The sequence below is a fragment of the Salvelinus alpinus genome, chromosome 2 (assembly GCF_045679555.1).
Source record: "Salvelinus alpinus chromosome 2, SLU_Salpinus.1, whole genome shotgun sequence".
Taxonomy (NCBI): Eukaryota; Metazoa; Chordata; class Actinopteri; order Salmoniformes; family Salmonidae; genus Salvelinus; species Salvelinus alpinus.
Window position 1 is genome coordinate 69,177,434 of NC_092087.1, and position 22,376 is coordinate 69,199,809.

At 45.3% G+C, this 22,376-nt stretch overlaps 1 protein-coding gene across 4 annotated transcripts in view; it reads left to right on the forward strand.

The window, feature by feature from the left end:
• Window positions 1-22,376, forward strand: part of LOC139567547 (E3 ubiquitin-protein ligase SMURF2-like) — a 70,593-nt gene that overhangs the window by 42,193 nt on the left and 6,024 nt on the right. For 2 of the 4 annotated variants that reach the window (XM_071388891.1, XM_071388893.1), the window contains exons 9-17: window positions 5,784-5,868; window positions 7,253-7,411; window positions 7,691-7,759; window positions 16,485-16,701; window positions 18,336-18,439; window positions 18,707-18,821; window positions 19,201-19,379; window positions 21,029-21,166; window positions 22,010-22,130. In XM_071388891.1, the coding sequence (XP_071244992.1) occupies window positions 5,784-5,868; window positions 7,253-7,411; window positions 7,691-7,759; window positions 16,485-16,701; window positions 18,336-18,439; window positions 18,707-18,821; window positions 19,201-19,379; window positions 21,029-21,166; window positions 22,010-22,130 (1,187 nt within the window). The remainder of the gene's footprint in view (window positions 1-5,783; window positions 5,869-7,252; window positions 7,412-7,690; window positions 7,760-16,484; window positions 16,702-18,335; window positions 18,440-18,706; window positions 18,822-19,200; window positions 19,380-21,028; window positions 21,167-22,009; window positions 22,131-22,376) is intronic. The other 2 variants (XM_071388892.1, XM_071388894.1) reach the window with 1 other exon arrangement.

The following is a 22,376-nucleotide window of genomic DNA, read 5'->3' on the forward strand; positions in this document are numbered from 1 at the left end:
GGATATGGTGGTCAGGTGATGTGGTTACAGACACACACACACACACACACACACTAGCCTACAAACCCGCATGACCTACCCAAGGGATATGGAGAGGGCAGAGGACAGGGGTGCAGTCAGACACACAACACCCTCTGCTTGACCTACCTAAGGGATATGTGTACAGTTACTCATTATCGAGGAGAGAGAGAGAGACACGCTTGCTCACTCAGCCAGCATGATGTGCCAAAGGCTTCTGTAAGCACAGTCACATGCTTACATAAACACACCTCAACTGACCTGACTCAGAGCTACAGTGTCACACGAACACACACACGTACGCACACATGAATGCACACACTGTAATTATCAATGAAAGGGATTCATGGACCCTGCAGTATCCATGTACAGTTGAAGTCGGAAGTTTACATACACTTAGGTTGGAGTCATTAAAACTTGTTTTTCAACCACTCCACAAATTTCTTGTTAATCGCTTCTCTCTCCCGGATCCGGGATCCTCCTCATCAAAAAAGCTGACTAGCATAGCCTAGCCTAACGGGACAGGGATATCATATAATTTCATGAAATCACAAGTCCAATACAGCAAATGAAAGATAAACATCTTGTGAATCCAGCCATCATTTCCGATTTTTAAAATGTTTTACATCAAACACTATGTATTTATATTAGCTCACCACAATAGCCAAACACACAACGCCATGTTTTCACCATGTTTCCACCGCATAGGTAGCTTTCACAAAACCCACAAATAGAGATAAAATTAATCACTAACCTTGAACAACTTCATCAGATGACAGTCTTATAACATCATGTTATACAATACATTTATGTTTTGTTCGAAAATGTGCATATTTGAGGTATAAATCGTAGTTTTACATTGCAGCCACCATCACAAATAGCACCAAAACAGCCAGAATAATTACAGAGAGCAACGTGAAATACATAAATACTCATCATAAAACATTTATGAAAAATACATGGTGTACAGCAAATGAAAGATAAACATATTGTGAATCCAGCCAATGTTTTACAGCGAAAACACAATATATATTTCTATTAGCTCACCACAATAGCCAAACACACAACGCCATTTATTCACCGCCAACATAGCTTTCACAAAACCCAGCAATAGAGATAAAATCGATCACTAACCTTTGGACAACTTCATCAGATGACAGTCTTATAACATCATGTTATACAATACATTTATGTTTTGTTCGAAAATGTGCATATTTAGAGCTGCAAATCGTGGTTTTACTTTGTGAATACGTAGCCACAATGCACCAAAATGTCCGGAGATATTTTGGACAGTCACCTAATCTAACCAAAGAACTCATCATAAACTTTACTAAAAAATACATGTTATACAGCAAATGAAAGATACACTGGTTCTTAATGCAACCGCTGTGTTAGATTTTTAAAAATAACTTTAGTACAACATACAGCATGCAATATTGTGAGACAGCGCCCTACAATTCTCCGCCTTGTTGGAGCCAACATAAAACACAAAAATACGAAATAACATCATAAATATTCTCTTACCTTTGTTGATCTTCCATCAGAATGTTGTGCAAGGAGTCCTAGTTCCAGAATAAATCATTGTTTGGTTTTAGAATGTCCATTTCTTCTGTCGAATTAGCAACTTTGGCTAGCCATGTGGAGCTCACGTGTCCAAGAAATGTTTGCGCATGGAACGAAAAATTCCAAAAGTCCCAATAAACGTTGAATAAACTGGTCAAACTCGGTTGAAATATCCTACTTTATGATGTTTTTCTCATATGTATCCAATAAAATCAGAGCCGGAGCATTTCGTCGTGTAAACCGAACGCATTTCAGAAGACAATGTTAGGTTCCCTTGTGCGCAGCTGACTACTGACAAAAGAGCGGACCTGTCACTCCAAAAGCTCTCATTCGGCCTCACATCAAGCTAGACACCCCATTCAACCTTCTACTGCCTGTTGACATCTAGTGGAAGGCGTATGAAGTGCATACAGATCCATAAATATAAGCCAGTTGAATAGGCAGGCCCTGACACAGAGCCCCATTTTCAGAATTTTCACTTCCTGTTTGGAAGTTTGCTGCCAAATGAGTTCTGTTTTACTCACAGATATAATTCAAACAGTTTTAGAAACTTCAGAGTGTTTTCTATCCAATAGTAATACTAATATGCATATTGTATGATCTAGAACAGAGTACGAGGCCGTTTAATTTGGGCACGATTTTTTCCCAAAGTGAAAACAGCACCCCCTATTAACAAAAAGTTAACTATATTTTTGGCAAGTCGGTTAGGACATCTACTTTGTGCATGACACAAGTCATTTTTCCAACAATTGTTTACAGACAGATTATTTCACGTATAATTCACTGTATCACAATGCTAGTGGGTCAGAAGTTTGCATACACTAAGTTGACTGTGCCTTTAAACAGCTTGGAAAATTCCAGAAAATGATGTCATGGCATTAGAAGCTTCCTATAGGCTAATTGACATAATTTGAGTCAATTGTGGATGTATTTCAAGGCCTACCTTCAAACTCAGTGCCTTTTTGCTTGACATCATGGGAAAATCAAAAGAACTCAGCCAAGACCTCCGGGAAAAAAATGGTAGACCTCCACAAGTTTGGTTCATCCTTGGGAGCAATTTCCAAACGCCTGAAGGAACCACGTTCATCTGTACAAACAATAGTACGCAAGTATAAACACCATGGGACCACGCAGCCGTCATACCGCTCAGGAAAGAGATGTGTTCTGTCTCTTAGTCTTATATGGACATAACCTGAAAGGCCGCTCAGCAAGGAAGAAGCCAATGCTCTAAAACCGCCATAAAAAAAACTGACTGTGGTTTGCAACTGCACATAGGGACAGATCATACTTTTTTGGAGAAATGTCCTCTGGTCTGATGAAACAAAAATAGAACTGTTTGGCCATAATGACCATTGTTATGTTTGGAGGAAAAAGGGGGATGCTTGCAAGCCGAAGAACACCATCCCAACCGTGAAGCACGGGGGTGGCAGCATCATGTTGTGGGGGTGCTTTGCTGCAGGTGGGACTGGTGCACTTCACAAAATAGATGGCATCATGAGGAAAATGATGTGGATATATTAAAGCAACATCTCAAGACATCAGTCAGGAAGTTAAAGCTTGGTCCAAATGGGTTTTCCAAATGGACAATGACCCCAAGCATACATCCAAAGTTGTGGCAAAATGGCCAACAAGGACAACAAGTCAAGGTATTGGAGTGGCCATCACAAAGCTCTGACCTCAATCCTATAGAACATTTGTGGGCAGAACTGAAAAAGCGTGTGCGAGCAAGGAAGCCTACAAACCTGACTGTTACACCAGCTCTGTCAGGAGGTATGTGCCAAAATTCACCCAACTTATTGTGGGAAGCATGTGGAAGGCTACCCAAAACATTTGACCCAAGTTAAACCATTTAAAGGCAATGCAACCAAATACGAGTTGAGTGTATGTAAACTTCTGACCCACTGGGAATCTTTATTTATTTTTTATTTCACCTTTATTTAACCAAGTAGGCTAGTTAAATAGCTTAAATAAATCATTCTCTCTACCTTTATTCTGATATTTCACATTCTTAAAATAAAGTGGTGATCCTAACTGACCTAAGACAGGGAATTTTTACTAGGATTAAATGTCAGGCATTGTGAAAAACTGAGTTTAAAACTATTTGGCTAAGGTGTATGTAAACTTCCGACTTCAACTGTAGCAGCGTAATACCAGGGCAAACATGGCTTTGTTATCAGCCTTTGAGAGGGTAGTACAACAATCTCCTTGCTGCTACAACCACAGCCTTCACCCCTCCTTCCCTCTCCCCATCCCTGTCTCTCTAGATCCCTCTGTCCCTCCCTCTCTCTCCTTCCTTTCCTCCCTCCCTCTCTCAGCTTCCCTCTTCCCACAGCACCACATCATGACAGCTGCAATCAGCGCAGGCTGTGTTTTCAAGGCCCCTCTTCTCTCCTCACCCCTCTTCTCCTCTCTTCCCCATGTTTATGAACACTTCCCAGCGCTCCAAAGTGTTCTCGCAGTGCAGAGTGATATTCCCACAAAGGAGAGACGGAGAGGGGGAGCGAGCCAAAGAGGGGGGGAGCGTTTGAGGGGAAGGGAGCGAAAGAACATTTCCCCCATGTGGAGGACAGGAAAGGGTGCATTCGAGGGGAACTGGTTTTCATTTGGGTGTTTTTGGTCAACCCCACGTCTGTACAGCCTCAGTCTTGTATACATTATACATGCAGATGGAACGTATTACATACATTATGCAATATGATTTAAGTACTACAGGCTGGTGGTTGCTAGGCTGTTGCTATAGATTGCAGCTATTTCAAGCACCCCAAGCACACAGTGTTGGACCAGTTTGACTTTCACAACCAGAGACCAACACACAATTAAATGATGTATTTAATAGCTTATTTGCTCGTAGTCTCATCCGCCAGCCAATTCTCTCTCTCTCTGTATATATGGTAGCGGTTAGCCTGAGGACGAGATTCATTTGATAGGGACAGATACAATTAAAAACATTGACATGTCGGATGTCAACAGTCGAGTGTATTGCACCATTATTTAATATGCTGTAGCAAAACACTGATTTACAACGCCAGCCCACCAGTCACCACAATCTCCCTGTTCTGTGGAAGTTCCCCATCCTCTATTTCTACCTCCTATTTTAATATACGACACAACTTGGCAAGTTCATAAATGATGAGTATGTACCGAGTATACCAAACATTCGTCGGGGCAGGGACTCTACAAGGTGTCGAAAGCGTTCCACAGGGATGCTGGCCCATGGTGACTCCAATGCTTCCAACAGTTGTGTCAAGTTGGCTGGATGTCCTTTGGGTGGTGGACCATTCTTGATACACACGGGGAACTGTTGAGCGTGAAAGACTCAGCTGCGTTGTAGTTCTTGACACAAACCGGTGCGCCTGGCACCTGCTACCATACCTCATTCAAAGGCACCTACATTTTCCATTTTGCCCAGTCACCCTCTGAATGGTACACATACACAATCCATGTCTGAAGGCTTAAAAAAATCCTCCTTTAACCTGACTCCTCCCCTTCATCTACACTGTTTTGAAGTGGATTTAACAAGTGACATCAATAAGGGATCATAGACCGACCAGGTGAAATGATAGGCTATGTCCTGGAATGTTTTGTACACTCAGTGTATATCTCCTGCAGAGCTCTTGGGCATCTGTGTTGAACTGCATAAACTCAAGGCTCAACACAGAGCTCTGTAGAAGAACTGAACCAGAGTCTGTGAAGGAAATGATAATGGTGGTGATGAATGCCATTCAGTTAGAATGGCGGTGATCCATGCCCCTGAAAATGCCCAATATTCTTGGCAGAGATGACTCACTTAAGGCCAGAGGGCGTTTTTCTCCTTCGACTCAGTCAGTGACTCTGACCAGTTGGGTGGAACTGAGGGAGTGCGAGGTGAGAGAGCTGGGTGGAATATGTGTTGTGGTGTCGGAAGGAAATCGGCGTTAATGGGGATGAATGAGGGACTACATGTGCATGCACGAGGCGCACACACACACACACACACATACACACACACACACACACACACACCCAGTGCCCTGTCGCCGTCAGTGCACTCATACTGGGTGGTTCACGCTGGTGTCCTGTCCAGATGTTTGGAACATAAATACTAATTTGTGTGCCGTTTAAGTTCAGAGAATTGAAGAACAAAAGGGTGTGCCATTTAAGATTGCCTCCGCTTTTCTCACGCCGTTGTCTTTATGTGCCCCCCCCCCCCCCCCCCCCCACAGAGCAAAGAACCACGCAGCAGGGCCAGGTGTACTTCCTCCACACCCAGACGGGCGTCAGCACATGGCACGACCCCCGAGTGCCCAGGTACACACTGCTATGAACACACACACACTCACCTCCATCTCTCTCTGTCTCTCTCTCAATTCAATTTGCTTTATTGACATGAGGTAATAAAGCTTACTTTGGAGATTTACAATATTAACATATTATTAACATTATATTATTATCATCTCCGATGTTTTGCGATCGATCCAACTCTGTTGAGTTGAATGCCTCTGGGATGTCCTTTTTCTACTTGGAAGAATAGATTTGTTGTGTACTTAGAAAATACAATTTGCACTTTGACAACAATAATGAGGGGTCAAAATAGCCATACGTAAAGTAATCTGTCGCTGTCACTCCCTCTCTCGCTCTCTCTCCTTCACACTGACTAAACTTTGACAATTGACCTTTCACAGACCTTTTTGTCTTCCGGGTCATAAAGGCATTCAATGTCCATTTTCTTCTTGTCCAACTGAATGGGTTAAATGTCAGCGCATTTAATCCAACCACCCTGAATCAGAGAGGTGCTGGGGGCTGCCAATCGACATCCATGGCGCCCGAGGAACAGTGGGCAGAACGGCAGATTTTTACCTTGTCAGCTTGGGGATTCGATCCAGCAACCTTCCAGTTACTGGTCCAACGCTCTAACCACTAGGCTACCTGCCGCCCTGACCTTTCCTCACCTCCTGAGTATTTCTTGTTCATTGATGTGCTAATACACACACACACACACCGATTTATGCCAAATAATGAACTTATCAATGTCTTGGTCTTCAGAGATTCAATGTCCTTAAGATTCAACCTTGAATCATGGTCATTTGGCCCAGAACGAGTTACAAACACCCATTATGTAATGAAACAGTTTAGCCAGGCATGTGCAGACTGCTTTAGCGATGAGTCCTTAGTGGACAGTTAATACATCCCACTTCAGGGTTTTAGGTTTCAACAGAAAAGAATGTAGGTCTATGGGGGAGTAGAGACCGATAGGGAGTTTTTGGAATTTATTCAAGTGTTTTCTCAGATGTTTTGCGATCGATCCAACTCTTTTGAGTTGAATTTAGGAATGCCTCTGGGGTGTCCTTTTTATACTTGGAGAAAAGATTTGTTGTGTACTTAGAAAATACAATTTGCACTCAATAATCCTACCTAACTGGTAGAATAGAGACGGCTAACAGTGACTGTTTACAAGTCGATTTGTACTATAATAGCCTGGTTCTTACACTATAAAAGATAATATACTCTCATTAACCTAGATGATTAATACTCAATAAAGTATAATGATGATAATAGTAGTAAATACTGTATTATTATGCTCATTGTGTTATACCCTTGTTGTTTTAGCACCCTAGGTTGAGTGAGCGATGGGTTTACGTGGTTATGGTTTAGTTGTCTTCACGGTCTCCTGTGGTCCTATTTTCATGCCCAGGGATCTGAGCAACGTCAACTGTGAGGAGCTGGGTCCTCTGCCGCCGGGCTGGGAGATCCGCAACACGGCAACGGGACGCGTCTACTTTGTGGACCACAACAACCGAACCACGCAGTTCACCGACCCGCGGCTCTCCGCCAACCTCCACCTGGTCCTCAAGTGAGTGCAAACGCTGTCACCGTTCAGGCTGTGACCTTAGACTCGAGCTGGGCTCTTTACTGTTAATCTAGTGGTCTACTCCGAGGTTATGCCTTTGTAGCTGAAAACACTGTGTTTGCTTATTTTCTAGATCACAGTAAAATATCATGGTAGCAAAAATGCAGAGGAAGCATTCTACCTGCTGCTAGTGAATCCATCTGCTGTGTGATGGCGTCAAATCTTTTTGTCCCATTTTATAGCACTGTTGGTTTGTTGCTCTCTCCCTCTTTTCCTCCCTAGTCCAAACGGCCCTGGTCCAAACGGTTCCCGCGTGGCCATGGAGAGCCAGAGCCAGAACACTAACCTCAGGTAACCCTCCTCCCTATACATACATACATAAATACATACATTTTAACATTTAACATTTAAGTCATTTAGCAGACGCTCTTATCCAGAGCGACTTACAAATTGGTGCATTCACCTTATGATATCCAGTGGAACAACCACTTTACAATAGTGCATCTAACTCTTTTAAGGGGGGGGGGTTAGAAGGATTACTTTATCCTATCCTAGGTATTCCTTAAAGAGGTGGGGTTTCAGGTGTCTCCGGAAGGTGGTGATTGACTCCGCTGACCTGGCGTCGTGAGGGAGTTTGTTCCACCATTGGGGTGCCATAGCAGCGAACAGTTTTGACTGGGCTGAGCGGGAACTGTACTTCCTCAGAGGTAGGGAGGCGAGCAGGCCAGAGGTGGATGAACGCAGTGCCCTTGTTTGGGTGTAGGGCCTGATCAGAGCCTGAAGGTACGGAGGTGCCGTTCCCCTCACAGCTCCGTAGGCAAGCACCATGGTCTTGTAGCGGATGCGAGCTTCAACTGGAAGCCAGTGGAGAGAGCGGAGGAGCGGGGTGACGTGAGAGAACTTGGGAAAGTTGAACACCAGACGGGCTGCGGCGTTCTGGATGAGTTGTAGGGGTTTAATGGCACAGGCAGGGAGCCCAGCCAACAGCGAGTTGCAGTAATCCAGACGGGAGATGACAAGTGCCTGGATTAGGACCTGCGCCGCTTCCTGCGTGAGGCAGGGTCGTACTCTGCGAATGTTGTAGAGCATGAACCTACAGGAACGGGTCACCGCCTTGATGTTAGTTGAGAACGACAGGGTGTTGTCCAGGATCACGCCAAGGTTCTTAGCACTCTGGGAGGAGGACACAATGGAGTTGTCAACCGTGATGGCGAGATCATGGAAAGGGCAGTCCTTCCCCGGGAGGAAGAGCAGCTCCGTCTTGCCGAGGTTCAGCTTGAGGTGGTGATCCGTCATCCACACTGATATGTCTGCCAGACATGCAGAGATGCGATTCACCACCTGGTTATCAGAGGGGGGGACATACATACATACATACATACATACATACATACATACATACATACATATACACACACACCACACTTCAGGGGTGACAAACAACAACACTGACACACACCCCTCAACCAGACACACGTGTGTGCAAACTCAGCAACCTTTCACCATACTTACATACACACACAGACATCACGACAGCAGCGTAAGACGCAGACTGAAAAAAATGCTGACGTGTGACCCTACCGGTGGGCCGTCTGTGTGTGTAGCTTCGCCACTGTTGATTTTCACAGATGCCATTCAAGTTCACTAAACATGCGCACACACACTCCTGGCTGTCTGTGCGCAAACAGTCTGTCAGCGCGCTGCCTCAGCTGAACCTCAGGTATGCCATGAAAGGCCTCTGGGCTGGATCTGGGGTCAGGGCTGGAGCCATTCCACTACAGAGGAAACTCAATGTAATGTGGATCAGATGCTGCTAGGCTAGTCCTCTCTCTGCAGTAAGCAGGTGTGTGTGTGTTGTGCGGGCATGCCGGTACCCCCCCCCCCCCCCCCCCCCCCCGCCCTCTGAGCAGCTGTTCAAACACCAGCCGTGTACCGTGCGCCTCAGTGGAACAGTCCAGTTACCACGCTATTACCCACGCTGCTTTGCACACAGTAAGGTGGACACGGAGGGAGCAGGTGAAGGGCAGTAGCTAAACCCAGTTGGGAACGAGGTACATCTAAGCTATGATACAGGGACTTTGTGTTTCTGGTCTTACATAAAGAATGTGTAATTTTCTTTTAGTAAGAAAACATTTTTTTTTATAAGAATTCTCAGTTGAAACCTTTGCAATAACGGCGCTTGGCACGAGATGCGTGTTTGTGAAATCAACATCTGGTCATTCGGCACAAATAGTATCCATATGTGTCAAAATGGCCCCCGGTAGTGGAGCTAGCTTTGTGAGTTTGGTGTTAGTTATTTTATTAGGATCCCCATTAGCAGTTGCAAAAGCAACAGCTACTCTTCCTGGGGTCCACTCCACACAAAACATGAAACATAATACAGAATGACGTAATACAGAACATCATTAGACAAGAACAGCTCAACGACAGAACTACATACATTTTTAAAAAGGCACACGTAGCCTACATTATCAATGCATACACACAAACTATCTAGGTCAAATAGGGGAGAGGCTTGTGTGCCGTGAGGTGTTGCTTTATCTGTTTTTTGAAACCAGGTTTGCTGTTTATTTGAGAAATATGAGATGGAAGGAAGTTCCATGCAATAAGGGCTCTATATAATACTGTAAGTTTCCTTGAATTTGTTCTGGATTTGGGGACTATGAAAAGACCCCTGGTGGCATGTCTGGTGGGGTAAGTGTGTGTGTCAGAGCTGTGTGTAAGTTGACTATGCAAACAATTTGGGGTTTTCCACACATTGTTTCTTATAAAAAGAAGTGATGCAGTCCGTCTCTCCTCAACTCTTAGCCAAGAGAGACTGGCATGCATAGTGTTAATATTAGCCCTCAGATTACAATGAAGAGCAAAACGTGCCGCTCTGTTCTGGGCCAGCTGCGGCTTAACTAGGTCTGTCCTTGCAGCACTGGTCCACACAATTGGACAATAATCAAGATTAGACGAAACTAGAGCCTGCAGAACTTGCTTTTTTGGAGTGTGGTGTCAAAAAAGCAGAGCATCTCTTTATTACGGCTAGACCTCTCCCCATCTTTGCAACCATTGAATCTATATGTTTTGACCATGACAGTTTACAATCTAAGGTAACACCAAGTAATTTAGTCCCCTCAACAGCCACACCATTCATTACCAGATTCTGCTGAGGTCTAGCACTTAAGGAATGATTTGTACCAAATACAATGCTCTTAGTTTTAGAGATGTTCAGGACCAGTTTATTACTGACCACCCATTCTAAAACAGACTGCAATTCTTTGTTAAGGGTTTCAGTGACTTCATTAGCTGTGGTTGCTGATGTGTGTATGGTTGTATCAGAATACATGGAGACACATGCTTTGTTTAATGCCAGTGGTAGGTCATTGGTAAAAATAGAAAAGAGTAGAGGGCCTAGAGAGCTGCCCTGCGGCACACCACACTTTACATGTTTGACATTAGAGACGCTTCCATTAAAGAAAACCCTTTGAGTTATATTAGATAGATAGCTCTGAATACATGATATGGCAGAGGTTGAAAAGCCGTAACACATACGTTTTCTCAACAACAGGTTATGGTCAATAATATCGAAGGCTGCACTGAAATCTAACAGTACAGCTCCCACAATCTTATTATTATCAATTTCTTTCAACCAATCATCAGTCATTTGTGTCAGTGCAGTACATGTTGAGTGCCCTTCTCTATAAGCATGCTGAAAGTCTGTTGTTAATTTGTTTACCGAGAAATAGCATTGTATTTGGTCCAACACAATTTTTCCCCAACAGTTTGCTAAGAGCTGGCAGCAAGCTTATAGGTCTGCTGTTACGCTGATGCACAACACTGTCTTATTCCCTTTTGAGGGCAAGATTTGCAGCACTCTGAAAGAAGCTGCTTTGGCTATGTATAGGCCTTTCTTGTACCTCAAAGTGTGTTACACCACTAGTCACTACTATATCGTATTCTAGTGTTTTAGTGCTGTTTAGTATTTTTACAAAAGACTGTTAGAGAGCGGTCTGTATAGCTGTGTAAGTAGATACGAGTATGGTTTTAAGCACCTGTGTGTGTGTGCTGATCACAGGTTGTGTGTGTTACTATTCTCCTCTGTTGGCAGTTAGTCAAGAGCCAATTGTCTCTCTCCCTGGAATTTAACCCCCAGACTACTTGTGTACGTTCCATTTAAACAAGGCTACAATTCGGCAACATTTCTTCTACCCCTTCAGTCAGCACACTTCTATGAAGACAACATTTCTTCCACCCCCTCAGTCAGCACACTTCTATGAAGACAACATTTCTTCCACCCCCTGTCAGCACACTTCTATGAAGACAACATTTCTTCCACCCCCCTCAGTCAACACACTTCTATGAAGACAACATTTCTTCCACCCCCTCAGTCAGCACACTTCTATGAAGACAACATTTCTTCTACCCCCTCAGTCAGCACACTTCTATGAAGACAACATTTATTCTACCCCCTCAGTCAACACACTTCTATGAAGACAACATTTCTTCCACCCCCTCAGTCAGCACACTTCTATGAAGACAACATTTCTTCTACCCCCTCAGTCAACACACTTCTATGAAGACAACATTTCTTCCACCCCCTCAGTCAACACACTTCTATGAAGACAATATTTCTTCTACCCCCTCAGTCAGCACACTTCTATGAAGACAACATTTCTTCTACCCCCTCAGTCAGCACACTTCTATGAAGACAACATTTCTTCCACCCCCTCAGTCAACACATTTCTATGAAGACAACATTTCTTCCACCCCCTCAGTCAACACACTTCTATGAAGACAACATTTCTTCCACCCCCTCAGTCAGCACACTTCTATGAAGACAACATTTCTTCCACCCCCTCAGTCAGCACACTTCTATGAAGACAACATTTCTTCCACCCCCTCAGTCAGCACACTTCTATGAAGACAACATTTCTTCCACCCCCTCAGTCAGCACACTTCTATGAAGACAACATTTCTTCCACCCCCCTCAGTCAACACACTTCTATGAAGACAACATTTCTTCCACCCCCTCAGTCAGCACACTTCTATGAAGACAACATTTCTTCTACCCCCCTCAGTCAACACACTTCTATGAAGACAACATTTCTTCCACCCCCTCAGTCAGCACACTTCTATGAAGACAACATTTCTTCTACCCCCCTCAGTCAGCACACTTCTATGAAGACAACATTTATTCTACCCCCTCAGTCAACACACTTCTATGAAGACAACATTTCTTCCACCCCCTCAGTCAACACACTTCTATGAAGACAACATTTCTTCCACCCCCTCAGTCAGCACACTTCTATGAAGACAACATTTCTTCCACCCCCTCAGTCAGCACACTTCTATGAAGGCAACATTTTCTTTATTTTATTGCTTTGTTGTCACTCGCACAATTGTGTTTTATTGGGTATTAAAGGCACTTAGCAGAACACGGACATCTTGTTTGATTGCTGTCTGGTTCTCAGCCGGAACTATAAACAGTCCGTACCGACTGACAACAGGCAAGTAAACAGGCAAAGTGAGACCAGATGATGCAGCTGATGGAGATGTTCACACTGTCTGGGGAGGAGAGTGAGCTATCTGGGACCGGGAGGGTGGACCCAGTGTGTGTGTGAACCCTGTTTATGAATTGAGTGTGTGTGTTTGCACAATTATGTGTTTATGATTGTGTGTGTGCGCGTGTCACCCCCTCCAAACATTGAGGTCTCCCCTGGCTCCAGTAACACCCCTACTGGCCCATCCCAGAAAGCTTTGCTCGAAGCTGCTGGAAAACATATTAGCTAGCTAGCCTAGCGGTGCTGCAGCCAGGCCTGGCCTGCCATCAGCAGCACATCTGTCTTCGATCAGCCCCAGGATTTCAGAATATTTCACCCAACAACCGCCGTGGCCCATGCTTGATAAATGTTTTTCGCCGGGATTCCTCGGGCCATTTAAGTTTGTCAGAGAGGACATGCTGTTGATGATGACCTCACGATAAGTGTTACCTCGCTGTTAGAGACAGTGTGGTGACAGTATGCTGTGTTGCAGTGTGTGACCCTTAGAACGGTAACGGAGCCCATACTTAATGTTCCTTTGGTTTTTGATTGAGGTTTAGAGTTCTTATTTGATTCCATGTAAGGCAAAGGTAGGAAAATAGCCTGACCACTTATTGGTGTTTTAACATAGGATGTTATCGCTAAGTTGTCACACTTTACCGGGTTGAAAATAAGTTGGAAAGGAAGGAATTCAATGCATAGTTGTATACCAGAGCGAGGGAGAGATTTAGAGAATGAGAGAGAGAAAGGAGGATGTGGAAGGAGAGGAATGTGAGTTATGCGCCAAAGTGCAGACTACTGTTCTGCAATGAGGTTCCTCTCTTCTCACTCTTCTTCTCTCTTCTCTCTCCCGCTCTCCTCTTTCTCCGCCTCTCTTTCGCTCTCTCTCTCTCGCTCTCTCCTGTAGTGGAGAGAGAGCGAGAGGAGGAGAGGAGTAGAATAGTAAGGGGTAGAATGAGATGTGATTTGTGAGAGAGAGAGGTGTGATTGGATGTGGAGGAAAGGGAGAGGAAGTAAATGAAAGAGTAATGGAGAAGAGTAGAAAGATGGCGAGATGAATTCATTTGAATCCGATAATCATAGAGACTGTGAGAAGACAGACTAGGCCACTGCTAGTGGTTTGGTGGTCGGCAGGATAGAAAAATAACCGTTAGAATAGAGAAAATGAATTAATTTCTATGATCGGATGGAGTGGCATTTACCTGCTGTTCTGTCAACGCAGCACCGACCCGTTTATATTTGACTGTCTGGTTGCTGGTTCCAAGACTTCTAGACATGTCTCATACATCCACATTGCTGTGGTCTGCCCTCAGCCACACTGTCTGTCTCACATGTATGTTCCTGACTAAACTTCTCTGTTTCTGCAGCATTACGTCAATGTCTGCGTTATATTTATCAAGCGAGTCGTTTATATTTGGTGTGCAATGGGGCGTCGAACTTACCTGGTGAAATGAAGGTGAGCGAATGAATAAAATAACTGTCTTTATAAGCGATCTTTATATATTTGAAGTTTTATGTTTTGTTTGTATCACAGTGTGTGGCATATAGACACCTTTTTATGTCACTTAAATTCTGTAAACGTCATGTCTGTAAACAGAGCGTTATATTGTCAAGGCCTTTGGATGGGTCTTTATGTATTTTTAGTCTGTCATGTTTTGTTTGTGTCTTTGTGGCTTATAGGCATATTTTATGTAGCTTAAATACTATAAACATCCTGTCTGTAAGCAGAGTGTTATTGTCAGTGTCTATGGGGGCTCTGTGTGAGTGTGAGACAGGGAGGCAGCCCCAGGCTTGTGAAAGCTACCTTTGTGGTGCTAGGGTAGTGATTGGCTGACATCCTATTCCCTATATAGTGCAATACTTCCCTTGTCTTCCCTTAGGGAGAACTTGGCCATCCCTTCCCATCCATTGCCAATGGGAATGTCTCCCCTCCTTTCCGGAGCCAGGGTAGATGATTGGTGATTGAGGGTTGAGCTCCAGCGCCACAAACACACACTCCTTTGTGGGTAGTAGTCAGCACGGCAGTGCCGCTTGGACGACCTTTGGCGGGCCTTCTCCCCACTGTTCAGGCGACGTGTAAAGGGCCGGGGAGAGGGAGGTTATACCTAGGTAGTACTTCCAGTGCCCGGCTCAATAAAGGAGCTTTTGATTCGCTGGGACCTCGGTACCAAACCTGTGCCAACTTCATGATCGTGACCGCTTTAGTCCAGTGAATCCTGTTCTGGCATCGCTCGCTCTCTCCTCGCCTTGTTCTTCTACCTTGGAATAACAATAATACTCCTAGATTGAATTTGAAAGTTTGTCTTTCTACCCGGATAGTTGTATTTCATCGAGGCTCGTCACAGAAAGGAACCCTCGACTCTTTCCCCTTGTGTGTCTCCGCGCCAGAGTGATTTTCGACTGAGCCGCACTTGTACTTCTATATTTACAGTTAGAAATATGCCGAGGTCATTCCGAATCGGGAACCCGAGACGGCTAACTATACCGACATTTATTTTTAATTACCCTGCGCGCCCTCGACGAAAATGCTCAAATTATGTTTTATTATATGGTTCAAGGGCTTCCCAACCCGAGCCAAGAGAAACTCATTCTATTTTGTTTAAGGACCTATTTTCCGTGTGTGTGTGTTCCTAGGGGTTTTCAGCCCTGCGAGCCGAGCCTTACCCTCACTTTGACATGGAAGGGCCTCGACACTGCCAATAAAATAAATACCAGCTGACTTGATTATACAGGGATACGGACCGGCGGAACACTGGGCCCATTTTACTTTGGAGAACGCCAAATATAACACGCTTTTTCTTTTTTCCACCCCTGAAGAATGAGGGAGTGACAGGGTGAATGAGGGTGTGTGTGTGTGTGAGAGAGAGTGGGTGTTTGGGTGGCTATGTTCTGTTCTGCCTGTGGCCTCCCCTCTCAGACACAGGTTTAAAGAACTTCCTCTCTGTGAACCACCATTGCTTGGCCGCAACTGTACTGCTACTGCACAGTAGGTCCTTTTATTAGGGACTCCGTCTTCTGTACAGTACTGTCCTGTTGGAAACTCTGGCCCTTTTTGGGGGGGGTGAATTGTGTTTTTACGAGGCCCACCCAGGCGTGTAACCATCCCGTACGGGCATAGATTGACGTGGGTACAGAGCCAGGGCAGCGGTGGCCCCAGCCGCAGTTAGCCAGGGGCAGGGTGGCAGAGGGCACCAACGAAGGCGCCAGTTTCACTTTGAAGGCACTATGAGGCTTTAAAGAGGAAACGGAGGTGTCTTACAAAGCGAAGGCTGCGTATTTAATTAGTCTGCCAGCACCTAAAATGAGAGGGAAGGAGAGAATGAGGTGGCGGAGGGCAAAAGGCACAGACAGACCACAACTCCCTCTGTCTACAACGAGCTGAGATATATGCACTTTTAACACCGTATTCTCCACAAACAATACTCAATAGAGAGAGAGAAAGATGGTGTTAATCATTTTATTCCATGTGTTACAATTGTTTTGTTTGATTTCATATTGCAATCTTGTACTGTTTAACATTGAGCATTTCTGCTTGTCTCCCTCCCCAGTAGTCGTCAGTCGAACCAGTTGAAGGAGCAGCAGCCCCCCCCGCAGGTCCCGGTGTTGTCCCCGGCCCAGCTCCCCGAGGAGGCCGAGTGCCTCACCGTGCCCAAGTACAAGAGGGACCTGGTCCAGAAGCTCAAGATCCTCCGGCAGGAGCTGTCCAATCAGCAGCCCCAGGCAGGACACTGTCGCATCGAGGTCTGCCGCGAGGAGATCTTTGAGGTAAACTGAGGGACCCTGTGTGAAAACCCTGTCCAAGTGTGTGTGTGTGTGATTGATGGCTTAATTTATACTGTATCGTAATGGATTGCATTTGCATGTATATAGGTAGTGCTTTACGTTGAGTGGCGTAACTCACTCATCCACCACAAATCAAGCATACATTTTAAAGTAGGCTGCACACACCTTGCTAATATTGAGATGCAGACTTTGTCATGGAAAGAGCAGGTGCTCTTAATGTTTTGTACACACACTAATGCATACATGTAAAAATGACACATGCAATAGTACTGTGCATGCCCATAAAACCCAAACAAGCGCTTTATACTGAAAATATTTATAAACATACTATAACACACTCTGTTACAAGTTTACAAATATGCACACCCGTACGATTTATAGGTGGCTTTGCATCCATTTACAGTCTGCAAGAGAAGGCCTACGACAACTGAGCGGTAATACCCCCAAATTTGTTACGATTCGCCGTGAAAAAAGCCCCTTCAAACACCACAGTTTCCTCTTTCTTTCTCCTCCTCCAATCATCTGTTCTTCCACGGCAAGGCATTCTTTCAGGATGATTTCAGCAGTTAAAAGTAGGGGGAAGAAGGAGAGAGGGGGGGGGCCTAGTGGCAAGTTTTTGGGACGGACATCTTTCGGCGGTACAATTTGAGCAAAGAAAAAAAGATGACTTCATCCTCGGGACGTGACAGCAAGGGGGGAAACGATGTGCGAGAAAGCAGAGCGCGCGTGTGTGTGTGTGCGCGCCCTGCCTGCGATTGACTCTGGTTTTCAACAGGGACTGATGGCATTGTTCGCCGCTGACCAGTGCACTGTAATTTCCTAACTAATAACCCTTGCTTCACTCTCCTGCTTCTCCTCGAGCCTGCTTCCCGTGCTTTGCTGCGTTCCCGGTTGCAACACTCCTCACAGCTCTGTGCTGTGGTGGCAGGAGTTTGTTTTTGATGGCAGCCTTCCTGAGTTACTCTGGACCCTGATAGAGAAAATAGGGAGTGAGTGAGCGAGAGAGAAGGCCCTTACGTAATGTAAAGGGAGCTAGTGCACATGAAGCCCTCTCACACATACACTCTCTTGCCCAGGCACAGATGTCATGGTGTTGGTGCTGCTGGTTTCTACCAGGCACCACTAGGTCCTAGTCTACCAGGAGAGAGAGAGAACGAGAAAGAGGAGAGGAGAGGAGTGCAGCGCTGTCAAACCGTTCTGGATGGTGAATTGACTAATCTGAGGGAGTATTATGACAATGGTAAATTGTCGACCGTATATTGTTGTACTCTCTGCCCCACTTAAAAAAAACAAAAAACAGACTTTACTTTACATGATCAGTGGTGGAATTCGAATTCGGAACATTGTAATCCACTGTTGCTCTTACTGCTGCATAAAACAACAAGCGCTGTTTAGAACAGAAACAGCATGATTGAGGGTCAAGTTGAATGGCCTGCAAGTTGGCACATCTTAAGATTAGGGGTGTATTCCTTAGTGCAAACCGTAGCAATGTTTTGCAACAAAAACAAGTTTCTATTGGACTGGTTCAGGTAGGTTCCTCCCCGTTTGGTTCCATTTGTTTCCTAGTGAATACACCCAAGGTTAACATACCCATGTTCTCGTTTGTTGTGTTGCAGGAGTCGTACCGCCAGGTGATGAAGATGCGTCCCAAGGACCTGTGGAAGAGATTGATGGTCAAGTTCAGAGGAGAGGAGGGCCTGGACTACGGAGGAGTGGCCAGGTACTGCAGTCATCCACACCTCCAGGCTAAAACACTGTTTAATAATACCATGAGGTCAACCAAAAATTCTGCCTTTTCAAAATATTTTATTTTCCTCATAGGACAGTAGTCCAGAAAGAAACAACCACTGTGGAAATTCACATTTCAAAAAGCTTGATACATCAAACAGAATATTTTTGGAGGCATGTGGCCACATGCAACCCCCCAAAAATGTGTTTTTATTATGCCGGTGTCACGTGACTAACAAGATGTCTGTCTGTCGTACAGGGAGTGGCTGTACCTGCTGTCCCATGAGATGTTGAACCCCTACTACGGCCTGTTCCAGTACTCCAGAGACGACATCTACACCCTGCAGATCAACCCAGACAGCGCCGTCAACCCGGTGAGAGAGAGAACTAGAGGAATCAATGGATACATCGGGAGAGACACATAATAAATAACAGAGAGGAGGAAGGAGAACGAGCCACCAACAGAATTCCTAAGAGATGGAGGTTCTTGTAGACTGAAGGAGGTGGAGGAGTAGACATGGGGAGAATCTCAATTACGTTTTCTGGATTCCTCGTGTCCTCTCACCACCTTCTCAAGCCCATTGGATGAGAAAGTCAGAGGGGAGGGACCTCGGTATAATAATGATGATAAGCTACATTTATATCACGCTTTTCTCTACAACCCAATAGTGACCACACTCGCACATGTCAATAACCAAAAAATATGCATCGATGGCCAACCTCAATACTCATCTCTCCTTTCCTTTCCTCCAGGAGCACCTGTCCTACTTCCACTTTGTGGGTCGTATCATGGGCATGGCGGTGTTCCACGGCCACTACATAGACGGGGGCTTCACCCTGCCCTTCTACAAACAGCTGCTGGGGAAACCCATCACCCTGGACGACATGGAGTCAGTGGACCCAGACCTCCACAACAGCCTGGTCTGGATCCTGTGAGTAGGAGACACCGACACGTACAGGGGCTCTAACGCATGACCACTTTGGTCACATATGCTCCTAATTATTTTGCTGTGCGACTTGGAATTTAAATTTGGGAGCACCAGTGCGCCTTGAAGAGAAAAAAAACACTGGCAGATGATAATTGTTGTAATGATTCACTGTACCGCTGTTTCCGAGTGCCCTAGAGAAAAAAAACGTTGTCTCTAGCGCAAACTGTTCAAAAGCTGTGACCCACATTACCAGCTCTCTGTTTTTCCTTCTATTGCTCATTTGGTGCTGCAGCTGGAAGCATCTCCAGTGACGGGGCGCATTTTACGTTCATAAACCGTGGGCCGTTCTAAAACGACTTGTTCAGTCATGTTACCTCATTAGCTAGCTAGCGAACAACCTGTTAACTTTACCAGTATGTCCAAACATTTGGGGGCACAGAAAGAATGGAAAAGAGAGAGCTTCTTCAGGTGATCAATGAACAAATGACTGATTTGCATGGTGTCACTCAGAACGTCACTGACATTCTTAGAGAGACAGTGTACAATTTTCAATGTAATGCATCTCAGTTAGAAACTGTGTTTTTTACGCAATGTAAAAACCTGATATTCTACACATTACTTTGCCATTTCAATGGCTGGGATTCATATCAACATTTTAGCTTTGATAATAAACAAATAGCTTTACAGGGTTACATGTTAGTTTCAAGGGCACAACGTGCTTCAAAACTAGCTAGAATTTATATAGGTCCAATAAAGGCTGCACCAGAGTCCAAAGGTGGCGAGCTACACCACTCCAGCCCACTCTTGGCATTGCGCATGGTGATCTTAGGCTTGTGTGTGGCTGCTCTGCCGTGGAAACCCGTTTCACGAAGCTCCCGACGAACAGTTCTTGTGCTGACGTTGACGTTGCTTTAGAGGCAGTTTGGAACACGGTAGTGACAGACGATTTTTACGCTCTGTGTGCTTCAGCACTCTGTGGTCCCGCTCAGTGAGCTTGTTGCTCCTAGATGTTTCCACTTCACAATAACAGCACTTACAGTTGACCCGGGCAGCTCTAGCAGGGCAGAAATTTGACAAACTAACTTGTTGGAAAGGTGGCATCCTATGACGGTGCCACGTTGAATGTCACTGAGCTCTTCAGTAATGCCATTCTACTGCCAATGTCTTTCTATGGAGATTGCACGGCTGTGTGATCGATTTTATAAACCTGTCAGCAACGGGTGTGGCTGACATAGCTGAATCCACTAATTTGAAGGGGTGTCCTCATACTTTTGTGTATATAGTGTATAGGCCTGGACACATACACAGCGTTGATACATACATCTACACATAAACACACACAGATGCATGCTTGTACACAGACACAATTATACACAATTGAACTCACGTGAACACCCGGAGACATACATGCTGTACAAGCACAGCCACACATATTAATACACACAGGATAGCATGTGTAATGTTGGTGTTTGCACGTATATACAAACGCCAACCTTGAGCTGACATGTTGGTTGTTCTGTGTCCATGAAATGCCACTAAAACAACCCCACCATGAACCAACTACTCTCCCGTCAACACTAGCGCCCTCTGTTGACAAGACAGCCTAAAACGTCCAACTACTAACTAACATTTCCGTGTTCTCCGCCCTCCAGGGACAATGACATCACGGGGGTGCTGGACCATACGTTCTGTGTGGAGCACAATGCCTACGGAGAGATCATCCAGCACGAACTGAAGCCCAACGGCAAGACTGTCTCTGTCTCCGAGGACACCAAGAAGGAGTATGTCAGGTACGGAGGAGACCGCCGCCTGGGTCCCACGCACGCGCATACACACAGCCGACACGATACACACACACACAGCCGACACGATACACACACACGCGCGGCCGACACGATACACACACACACACGCGCGCGGCCGACACGATACACACACACGCGCGCGGCCGACACGATACACACACACACGCGCGGCCGACACGATACACACACACGCGCGGCCGACACGATACACACACACACACGCGCGCGGCCGACACGATACACACGTCTCAAGTATACAGCATACCTTGTGATGGAGTGACGTCGTTCCTCTGACAACCAATGGGGTTCCCTTTTTTTATTTGATTTGATTGAACCTTTATGTATCCAGGTTGGTCTCATTGATACAATCTATTTTTCAAGAGAGACCTGGTCCGACCAAGACAGCAGCTGCATGCCAGCCAGTCAGCACCACAGGAGTCTCTTCCCCTGTCCGTAACTGAAGTTCCATGTGTCTGGGACGTAGGGGATATGAGGGTTAAGAGGAATAATTCCTCTGGTGAGCTGGTTTTTGCGTCACTGATTATTTGGACAAATCACCATTAAGCGGAGATGATTGTTACCTGGCGTCTTTCGAATTTCGGGAAAGATGGCCGGGGATTTAAAAGGACTTCGCCTCTCGCACTAGGCCAAATCTCAACCCTCCCCCCCAGAACAAATCTGAATTTGGTTCTGTCTACCCAAGATTACCAGCACAGCAAAAATACTTATCCCCCAGCCCTGGTTTTGGTTGAACTGCTGTGGGTGTTTCACATGTTGCAATGTTGTATGGACTTATATTGACTTAAGTCTTACCTTCTCTCTCTATAGGCTGTATGTGAACTGGAGGTTCCTCCACGGCATCGAGGCTCAGTTCCTGGCCCTGCAGAAGGGCTTCAACGAGGTCATCCCCCAGCACCTGCTCAAGTCCTTTGACGAGAAGGAACTAGAGGTATGTAGACAGTTGCATATAACATGGTTTAGGAAATAAATTATTAACTTACTAGAAACATGACATCATTTCTCAAGAGCATATATCTTTGTGTGGGAATCCTGAATGGGGGGGGGGTTCCAAGATGAATCTGAGACCTTGGGATGTACTTTTTAAATTACATGAAAGGTGACAGCTACCATACTATTTCCCATGAATATACACCCCTTCAAACCATCTAATCAACTATTTTCTTCCCTCTCCTCC